Here is a 10923-nt window from a genome sequence, read left to right on the forward strand (position 1 = left end):
ACTTTGTTAGACGTTGTTGGTGCAAGCAAAGTACAAACAAGATACATCATCCAAACTTGCTTGAAAATGTCATCATACTGAGTCATCTCTGACAGCATTGTGAACACACCAGTAATCTTCGGCGTGCTGCTATGGCCAGGAAATAACAAAGGACCTAGACGAGCCTCTATGACAGAATCCATTGCATACACAACAGGAATATCCCCCCGCGGAAGACCGAGTGTGCGGTAAATGGAATCAGCATTGAGAGGGATTCTACCACGCCCTTGAATGACAAACTCTCGAGAATGACTATCATACAAAGGAGCGAGCCAGCTTATCAATGGATTGTGAAGAACATGGCACTTGATGTCAAGCATTGAACCAAGATCCATATCCCCAATCGAGTTCTTCTGATCAGAACTTAGATGTTCATATAACCTGACAACAGGAAAAGTAGAGGCCCGATTCCTAGCACGCTCACTAGCATTGGGCATTTTGCGAACACCTAGATGATCACCACCTTGTTTCTTGCTGCCCGCCATGGAAACAACAACGCTGCAATACAAAAACAGATGCCATGATAATGAGAAAAACTCTTAGTGAAATCAAAATAACAATGCCTTGGTTGATATATCAAGCCCAACCAAGAATCACCACTGTAAAAAGGAAGAAATCAGCATCAAAACAAAAAACATATGCAGGAGTACAAAAAATGAGTTCATCATTCCCTAAACACAGGGAAAAAAAGAGGTGGGTAACTTCAGAATGTATATATTGGTTAAACGTTGAGATACTTGTTGATGAAAAGTGAATAAGTGGGTTGATAAAACAAACCCCATAACAGGGATTTGTGAACCCCTAGAAAACAAGTCCCATGATCTCTGCTTTCTCCTGCTACAATTACCATAGAAATTGTGGACAAAAAGCAGTGCAACAGGCCAAAAATCGGACTACAATGAACATTGAAATAGTGAAAACGCAATTTACAGCCGATCCCATAACAGAGATTTGTGAAAACGAGGTACGAAGCAGGAACCTAGGCGAAGAACAAAATACACCCAAAAAACAAACCCTCGCCGGAACAATCCCTCGCCGGACAAAAACAAAAATCCCATCAGAAAAATAATCCAAGGTGGAACAATCCCTCGCCGCACAAAACAATACCGGCCGGCGAGACCCAGATAACAGAGGTTTGTGAACCGAGAGACGGATCGGGAACCTAGGCGGAGAACAAAATCCACCCAAAAAGACAAACCCTCGCCGGAACAAATCCATCGCCAGACAAACAAAAAACCCATCAGAAAATAAATCCACGGTGGAAAACAAACCGGCCGGCGAGACCCAGATCTCCCCACTAGATCCAGTTGGAATACTAACCTTACAGCGCCGAAATCGACTGGACCTTGCTAGTGAAGCGACGGCAGGAGAAATCTAGGTCGCGCACTAGCCACGAGGAATCGGAGCGTCGACTCCGCCGTCGCCGTCGCCCTCTCCGTCAGGGCTGAATGGGACGAGAACAGGGGAGAGAGGATAACGGGCGGAAGGAGGGGAACACCAAATCGATTCGAAATAATTCGAAAACGACGGGCCGAAAAGGGAAAGTCGGTCGGTTACCAAAAATAGAAACAAGCGTGACACGCGTGACGCGGCGAAAAGGGAATTGCCTTCGCGCTGCCGCGCGAGCGCTCCGCGCCGACAAGAATCGCTCGCTCGAGCGATCGGTTGCCAAGGAGGGGATTTGTACAATACATAGTCTAACACTAAGCAAGCAAGGTACACACAGACGTACTATATGTACACTGGATCCAGTACCCTGCACCGCCTGCCTGGCTGTCTACATACATCGTCGTTGATCGCAGTATTGTACTACCATTAGCGGTGATCACTGCAGTGCACCACACGATCTCTCCTCATCAACTCGTCTCATAATTAAGATTTGCCCTGCCCGCGCACACATGGGCATAAATACAGGTTAGTGTATGCATGAATGGTGCCCTTGCCTCCGGCATCGATCGTCTTGAACCAACCATCGGCATCCACCTTCTTCCCTGCCGCTACTAGTCCTTGCCGGCGGCGATGGCACGCCTCCTGGAGTGGGCCGTGGTGACGACCAGCTGCAGCTGCGCGCCGTCTAGCCGCTCTTCCAGGTGCGGCAGCAGCGCCGGACCCAGCTTCACATACACGTCCACCACGCACAGCAAGATAGCCTGCAACATATGAAATGCAGCACATGGTGATTAGTTAGTTCGTCGTCGGAGAGGACTTGCTGCTGCTGCAGCCTGCAGGAGTTTTTAAGGTCTTTCAATTTTCTTGTTTCTTCTCTAAGAAGAAGGAAATGAATGTGCTTGAATTCTACTGTGCGAATTCATCTGTTTGTTTGATCATTTTGTGTGCTGACTGACGAGCAACGAGCCAGGCATAGAAGATGCAGGGTAGGGTCGGGTCAGGGTTCAGGATGGACACATGGGGTGTGGTACAGAAAAGGTGTACGTGTGCGTTTATTGATACTCATATGCATCGCAGATCAGGGCGATGCAATGCAGCACATGGTTAATTATTAAGCAGGTTTAATTCGTGCTTGGTCGGCATGAATGTGATTCAGAAAGAACGTGCTGCTGCAGGAGTGTTTATGGCCTCTGAATGTTCTTGTTTTTTCCTTCAGCAAAAGGGAAATGAATGTTGTTGTTTTCTATTGGGTGAATTCATCTCATTTGTGTGTCTCAGGTCAGGGTGATTCAGGGTAAGAGACATGGATAGAGAGAGAGGGAGTGGTACAGACAAGGTTTATGTATGTACGGCCGGCGTACCGAGGCAAGATACCGTGAGTAGAGTGGGCACTGACAGAGCTTTGATGCCCAGTGGATCCAGTTGAAGGTACTCGTGCATGAACATGGCCAGACTATGGACTCAAAGGACAACATCAAAGCACAATTGTATGTATGTTTCAATGAGATGGTATTGAATGGATTAATGAACAAGTTGAGTTGTGAGCTGTTGCTCGACCCCTCGACATCCTAGGTACTGGTTGCTACGCAAGCAAAACTATGGTCCAGATTATATCCTGCAATATAGTGCAAGCACAGCACAATACAGCCTGTGATATAATGCAGGAACGGCAAAATAGCGTGCTGTACCAGGTCAAAAAAAAAATAGCGTGCCGTACAATGCGATGCAATGCGGTGCAGCACAGGATTAATTCATGGGGAACTCGTCAGCGTGGGTATTATTCGGAGAGGACCACGGCTGCAGGAGTATTAACGGTCTTTGAACCTTCTTGTCCTTTTAATAAGAAGGATAAAAGGAAATTGAATGTTGCAGTTTCTACTGGGTGATTTCATCGGTTTGACAACTTGTGTGCTGAATAGCATGCAGAGTATAGTCTATAGGTGGTGCAGGTCCAAGGTTCAGGATAGACACATGGTTTGGAGTACAGAGACGGCTTTGATTTCTGGTGGATCCAATCAAGGGGCTCGTGACCATGGCCAGATCATTGACTCAAAGGGTGGCAGCACAAGTGTGCATATCTATGAAATGTTACTGAATGAGTTCCTCAGCAAGTTGAGTTGCGCAGCTGGTACACGATGGATGCCTCAACATTGCCATTTTTAAAATTTCCCTGAACAGATGAGGTTCAGAACAGATTATGAGTTTCGGACATGTTCACATTGTAGGACAATGTTTAGACGTTGTGATTCGTGCACACAGGGCCTGGACAGCTGCATGACAAACTGGGATATCTTGTTAACATTTCAGCCTATACTGGCTGGTTTCATGACCTTTTGCTTTCAGGATTCAGGCATTCTTTTCCCAGAAAATAGAAAATGATATTATGCACAATATACAGAAGTAAGTGGGAATGAATGAACCTTGCGAACATATGGGCTCTGGTTTTCTAAGGCATCCAAAAGTGCCGGAAGAAATGTTGACAGATGAGTCATCAGTTCGTTCTGTGACAATCGGATCACAAGCTGCAAAATCAAAGACAGAAATTTTTGCAGTAAGGAAATAGAAAGTTAACTGTATGACACGCCTAACTAGTCATGAATACTGGGATAGATTAAACATGAGCTCATCCACAATATAATCTGATGGCATAAACGGTACAGCTAGGCAGAGGCTGGGAGATGTACTCTTCCATTATCTAAAGTTTTTTTTCTGATGCCAACACCAAAATCGGCCCATGTGTCCACACATAACATTTGCATAAATTAACTGTAAAACTTGGAGGGATTTTACCTTGCTCAAACTATTGATGCTGACAATAAGAATTTTCTCATCATGGGAGACCAACTGCGAAGCAATTGCCTGTATAATTAAATGAGAAACATAAGATACCAACAACAGTGAAAAGGAACAGCAACAAGTTGTCCAAGGAATTTACTGAATTTTACAGTCCTAGTAGAACCCATAAACATAAAAAACATGTGAAAGAACTTTTACCCGGAAACATCTCAATGGATCAAATTGAGTAACCACGCTTGTCAGGCAGACATGGGCCTGATTTACAACCTGCAATGACGATGACATAAAGGCTTGAGATGGTAACTTTATAGGTTGTCAGCCAATGCAACCCAAAAAAAGAACGCTCACACTGCATTAGTACCTTCAAGGAAGCATCTTTGGTTGCATGCAGCAGTTTAACTACGAGAGTCTCGATACAGTTCTCCAATGCTTTTTCCTGGAATATATGGGCAGAGCAGAGGTCATTTCCATGGAAGGTGAGGTTAAATAATGGCACAGTACTCTCTGTTAAGTAGTTTTAGAAATGACTATATCTCCACCAAAACAAAACTCTTACTTGCTTTTCAAGAATTCCAACCAATAGAGAAAGCGCAAGCTCTCTGGTGGATTCATTTGGATCATCAAGCATTTCAAGTAGAGAAGATGACATCTGATGTAAATTCTGAAAGAGGAACAAGTATAAGGTGGCATCACTACCAAAAACATAAACGAAGGAGTATAATATCCCTTAAAGATTAAAAAATATATAAGGAGAATGCAAATAGATCAGCCAAACCTTGATTGACACCGGGTGACCATTCATCTCAGGAAGACTCGCCACGTCCTGTTTACAGAAACATGATATCTGTTATCTAGCTGCCTACCTATAAGAGTCCTCAAAAGACACTACAAGTACACTGTACAATTAGACTGGCCAAAATGGGAAAAGAGCAACAAGCTAAAAAAAATAATGATCAAAGATAACAAGAAGCAGGCCAGTTAAGTACTTATAAACCTGATAATACATCTGGGGAATGCTTTGACTCTCAACTGTGCTCTCTGATAGCATACTATAATCGGATCTCCGAGGGATACCACTGCTAAGCCTTGTAGTAATAGACCTTTTGTTAACCATTTCAGCTCTGCGTCCATAAGATTCATGTTCAATCTTCTCAGCACGGCGAACCTGGGCTACCAAAGGAGAATTTGGGACATACTGGCATGCTGAGCTGAATACATCATCAGCTTTAACATAGTTAGATTGATATGCATCATGCTGCTGGGATTTATTTTTCTTTCCAGCATAACTTCTGGGATGAGGATCTGTAGCAGCAAAGCGATCAAAATATGGCGCCTTCTGTCTCTGTCTCTTTTGTTGCAAGAACTCTTCCAAGTCGCTCCCTATCATAGGGATTAACTGCTTCATTGCCCGTGTAAGTCTCTTTTGTTCATCCATTGACAAGCTAACTAAAAAGCTTAACATGGATGCAGGATCATAGTGAGAATAGATTGAAGATAAACCAATCACTGCAGCCTCCTTTACCTTGCTGTTTTTATCCTTAAACAAAAGGGTTAGTTTTCCAAACCATAGCTTAAGAAAACTGCTGCTGGAATAGATATCAGAATTGACTGAGCATTTTGCAAAAGAGGATTTTGCAAACTCAAGAACTGCCAGTCTTGACCTGGGAGATTTCTGCTCATCTAGTGAACGAAGTAGAGCAGGTAAGAGAGAATCAATGGAATAACTCTCACCTGCAAGTGTCAGAATTGCTAAGCACTGCAGCTTGATTGATTCCTTCGGATCATTTAACCGAGAGAAAACATGGGGCAGCGTCTGGTCCAGATACTGCTCGAATGGCTTCTTGAAGAATGGCATGATCTCAGCAAGTGATGAGAGAGCAGCATGAGCTACTTTATGATGCGGATCATCCAAGTAACGACTAACAAACCTCATAACCTTCTCAAAATTCTGTGCAACTTCCTGAATGCCTTTTGGTGCTTGTTCTAGCAGAGACTGCTGTAAGAAATTGAATGCATATACCCTCATCATCCAGTCTGACTTTGGGTTAAGACCCAAAGAAAGTGCCCCTGTGAGAGAGGAGGGAACATCCATGCTATTGACCATTTCACCCAAAATGGGCTGTTTACTATCTAGATCACCTCTTGTACTGGCATAAAACCAGTTTGTGATCTGCTTACCCAAGAGAGGTCGCCGGAAGTTAGGAGTGTGGTTATTCTTTGGCTCCTTATGAACTACACCCTTGCGAGGAGTACTAACAAGGTGCCTCTCCAATTGCTGAGTCCTTAACTTTCCACCTGAGCTTGCTTTAACAGGGCTTTGGTTTAGCAAGTTTTCTGAATATTCCAAACTGACGGAAGGAGACATGCTAAGCAGGTGAGAAGGATCTCCTGATACTTCAGCTTGTTGAGAAGATATCTGTTCAACATTTGGCCTGTACTCAGCTTTGTCTTGGAAAGTTGTTTCAGCAGTTGTTTCTGACAGTAAAATGTCTGGAGTTGGTTCAAATGCAGAGTCAGAGGGCAAGTAACAGGATGATGAACTGATACCTGCATTATGGCTAAATTCAGTAAGTTGACCAATAAAGCCAACTATTCCCCACTGAGAAATACAAAGAAATAGAAATGTAATTTCCCATGACATATACCTGAATCACATTTATCAGGGTCTCGATCTAGAATTATTTCTTTTCCGGGCGTGCTTGTATCTTCAAATGAACTTCCAATAGCTAAAGTTCCTTCTTTACTTTCTTGAGCTGGACTTTCAGAGGTCATATCATCATGCTGAAGAGATAACTTTATCAGTGCTGATTGCAGGTCTTCAGAAGAAAATGAAGTCGAATCAACCTTGACAACTATGTCCATTGCAGTTGAAATCCTTTCTACTGGGGAAAGCTGTTTTTGATTTGTCTCAGCATCATCATCATTTATCATCTACAAAAATTCACAAATAAGGTAAAATTATATGATCAATTAGGAAAATGTCAGATAGATTGAGTATATACTTTCTGCCTCGATGGTTCAAATGATGAGAAGAGTTGATGAGAACGTTCAGGCCAAATCCTGGAGAATATCCTGTAGCATGCTCTAGCACCCGATCGTACCTTCACATTGAGAAAACTGCTTAAAGGCTATGACCAAATAAAAAACAGATTTTTTTTTGAAGAAAAACTAATCAGAAAACCGAACATTTTCGAAAAGGACATCTGCAACAAGAACATAGCTTAGAGTGCATTCCCTGTTTTTTCATTTCAGCCCAGTGCATAATGATACAAATGTACTACGGGCAATTGCTTCAGAACAAAAGATGTTAATGGCATGGACATTTTCATTATCTAAAAAGAATCGCCAATACTAGCAATAGATGAGTTTGTAATCAAATGTCAAACTTGTAATCACTCCCAAAAATTGGCAAAGGAATATAATTATGCCTTCATACTCATCAAAGACACAAAGAATTAGCGGAGACAAGTAAGTACCTCACTAGTTGCATCTGCTATGCAACACTTTATGAGGTCTTCATACAGATTAGCTGATTTCTGTAGTTCCGGAGTATCAACCCAATACTCTAGCATCAGTATTGCATACTCACAGCACCTAAACAGAGGCACATTTTTAAGCATTCATCAAAGAGCAATTTGTACTGCCGACCTGGTGCTTTTCTCATACCTGCCACGAAGAACTGCACTTCTGTCATTCTTTGCGAATTCAATAATTTTTGGCAGAATGCGAGCTACTTTGCAGTTTCGTAGCATCTGTACAGACAAACATTGTGCATCAAGTACGATAAAATCAAATGGCCAAAGAAAGCATTTCAGTATGCACCTCTTTTATACAGTTATCAGCAGACTCAGCAATTACAAGAACCGTGATCACAACATTCTTAAGAAGGGCCTGCAGATATGAGATGGTAAATTCGTCTGTTCAGATATAGTTAGAGAGGTACTAAGAAAAAAAATAGGATGGATATATAAAGGAAATCAACAACATACCGGAATAAGCAACTCAGCACATGGTTCAAAGTCGCGCAACAGCTCCTTTGATAGGAAAATTAGTAGATGACATGCCTACAAAGATCCAAAAAATGAGTAGAAAGTGACACTTCAATGGGTGCACAAATAAATGGCACGAAATGTCATATAGACACGTCGATTATTACACGTAATATGTGTTTTTGGGACATGCTACTTTGGTTGGTTACTTTTGTGGCAACTATATGGTGATTTGCAGTACATACATGCAGCAATCAAAAAAAAAATTCCAAAATAGTAGCAAGTATCATTACTACATACATACAAAGGGAAACAGGCAAACCTGTTTTACAACAGTCGATCTCCTGTCCAGAAGCTGATTTATAAGAGGGGTCACAAGTTGCCTTAGGAGCACCGGAAAAGCTGAATAATCCGCAGCACCTGTAATACAGAAAAAATAAAATGCCCTCAGAAAAGCTCTTTCTCTTACCAAAGTGTTAAGTTTAAATATATAAATAATGTGCATAGTGAAGTCAACATAAACAAGAAGGTATTGACAACCTCCAAGAACTATGCCTTCCACTCTTTGCATTGCAGTTATCCGGATTGACCAATCATTATCTGGCTGTAAAGTAGATGTTGCTTTTCCTATTTCCTTTATCAGATCTTTCTCAGAGAAGACCTTTATAGGTTCAACTGATTTTCTTGTAATATCTCCTTCCCCTGTATAAAATATAGATGAACAGATTGCAGTCCAATAATCATAAATAGCTAAATATTGTAAACAAAGCATAGCAGAAGCAGGCAGACGTTCGGAATTCACGAACAATAAACCATCAACCATCCTATGTTCTAATACCAACATGGTTTGTTCTTGGCTTGCTACTAAGTACTAAATAATTGATGTTATTTGTTGCTTTCGTAATCAGGTCGACTCACTATGAAAACTGATCTGTGTACTGGCCAGTAAGAACCTTCCAAAACTTCCGAGAATAGGACTAGTATGAACAGACCAATAGCCAACCGGCCTTAATATTAAACTTCAACATAGATCATTTTGTTTGAAACTGCAACAGTAGCTTTCTAATTTCTAACTTGTATGTTTATGGTTAGTATTATTCAAGAATTAGTATGTGTTTAATTGCATAAACTAGACTGTTCACATCACTTCAATGAAAGTCAATGCTTTGATGCAACTATGCAATCATGAGCTTTTTTGTCAGTTAGTGCCAATAGTATTATACTAAGAAGTTTTTTTTTTAACATGCATAGTTCCCATTCATTTCAAGTACTACCAGAAAGCCATAAAGTAGATATAATATTTAGCACAGATAAGCCTATTTTAGTATTTTTACTGTGTTTTCTATGAAACATTCTGGTTTGATAATCACAGAGTAATCATATGACATCGTTTACACATCTAAAACTGATTAACTGAGTGTCTCGTGCGAAATAAAGTCCAGCATACCTGCTAGAAGTGACATATCTCTTGTGCCGATCTTTTGTTTGATCATTTTCCTTACTTCATTGGTATCAGGAGATTCAGTTTCTGTTGTCCTACAAATATTGTGATGGACATCTGATATGCTTGAACCTGTTTGTACATTTTCCAATCTTGCATTCATCTCCTTCATCTGAAACATCACAATGCCAACTAGTCGGATTTTTTGTTCCAGAAGAGTTTTTTCATACTGCAATTTATCCAAAACTTACCTAGAAATTTGGCAATTCTGTAGTATAACGACATGTGCTAATTGCTTTTGTTCTAGTATCACTTATGCCAAAGCCATGTGAATGGTTATGCACATTCTCAAAAGATTGCATATCGTATTTCTTTTAAATACTTGTTTTCACAATTTGCATATACATTATTAGCACTTTTACTCTGGGGCTAATTGCAAATGATTAACTAGCTTAAGACCCAACCGGCAACCGCTGCTAACGCACAATGCTAGTACTCGTAAGATGATTATATGCGCTGAACTCCGAACGAAAATGGAAGAGAATCGAAACCCGAGTATGCCAATAATACCTCCATGAGCAGCACGAGGAACCTCCTGGCGGCCTCCCGCACGGCCGCGTCGCCGTCCCCGAGCCGCCCAACGACGAGCGGCGTGAGCTCGTCCGCATGGGGCCGCACCGCCTCCCCTCCGGCGGCGTACAGCGCGTCGAGCGCCAAGCGCGCGGCCTCGGCGTCGCCGCCGCCGCCGCCGGGGCGGAGGAGGCCCGCGCAGCACTCGGCAAGGGCGGCTGCGCCGAGGGCCGAAACCACAGCGGCGGAGGACGTCATCCCGTCGGCCGGCAGGAGGGTTTGATGGGTGCGCACTGCAGCGCGAGATGATCAAAATGGAGGGAAATTAACGAAGAGGAGGAATTGGAGGACACGAAACGAGGTTTGGTTTGGGAGTGATGGTTTTATAGGCGCGGGTTTAGAACCTAATTTCACCAAAATGCGTGCGTTTTATCGTCAGAGTATAATAGAACAGGGTGATGGGTTGACAGTTGACATGCAGGCTATGCCTATTCCTTTTTTTAGCTGGTTATTCTGCCTCCTACTCTCTAAGTTCAGAATAATATGATCCATAGTTAATTCGAGAGAATGCCCTTCTGATTTTTGATAAATGGTCGTGTGCATCAATCGATGCAGAGGTTGGATTTTTCCTATTTTAAGAAAAAAAATCTGATTTCTTCTATCAGATATTTTCTCCAAGGATTTTGTATCCATGGATAA

General features: G+C 42.1%; 1 protein-coding gene across 2 annotated transcripts; it reads right to left on the reverse strand.

Annotated features, from left to right (window-relative positions):
- Positions 1–1746: 1746 nt before the first annotated feature.
- Positions 1747–10637, reverse strand: LOC127305363 (CLIP-associated protein). Of its 2 annotated transcripts, XM_051335775.2 has the most exons (19): positions 10225–10637; positions 9661–9826; positions 8754–8915; positions 8536–8633; positions 8214–8288; positions 8047–8115; positions 7891–7976; positions 7701–7818; positions 7227–7325; positions 7069–7155; positions 6870–7005; positions 5219–6771; positions 5000–5047; positions 4781–4885; positions 4586–4660; positions 4423–4491; positions 4219–4287; positions 3849–3950; positions 1747–2189 (listed from the first exon to the last, which is right to left on the reverse strand). In XM_051335775.2, the coding sequence occupies exons 1-19, from the start codon at positions 10480–10482 to the stop codon at positions 2040–2042; spliced, it is 3525 nt and encodes a 1174-aa protein (XP_051191735.1). In that variant the 5' UTR covers positions 10483–10637; the 3' UTR covers positions 1747–2039. The 2 variants fall into 2 exon arrangements, with proteins under 2 accessions (XP_051191735.1, XP_051191734.1); XM_051335774.2 differs by having other exon boundaries at positions 6870–7155.
- Between the last annotated feature and the right edge of the window lie 286 nt (positions 10638–10923).

This window comes from Lolium perenne, chromosome 6 (assembly GCF_019359855.2).
Source record: "Lolium perenne isolate Kyuss_39 chromosome 6, Kyuss_2.0, whole genome shotgun sequence".
NCBI lineage: Eukaryota > Viridiplantae > Streptophyta > Magnoliopsida > Poales > Poaceae > Lolium > Lolium perenne.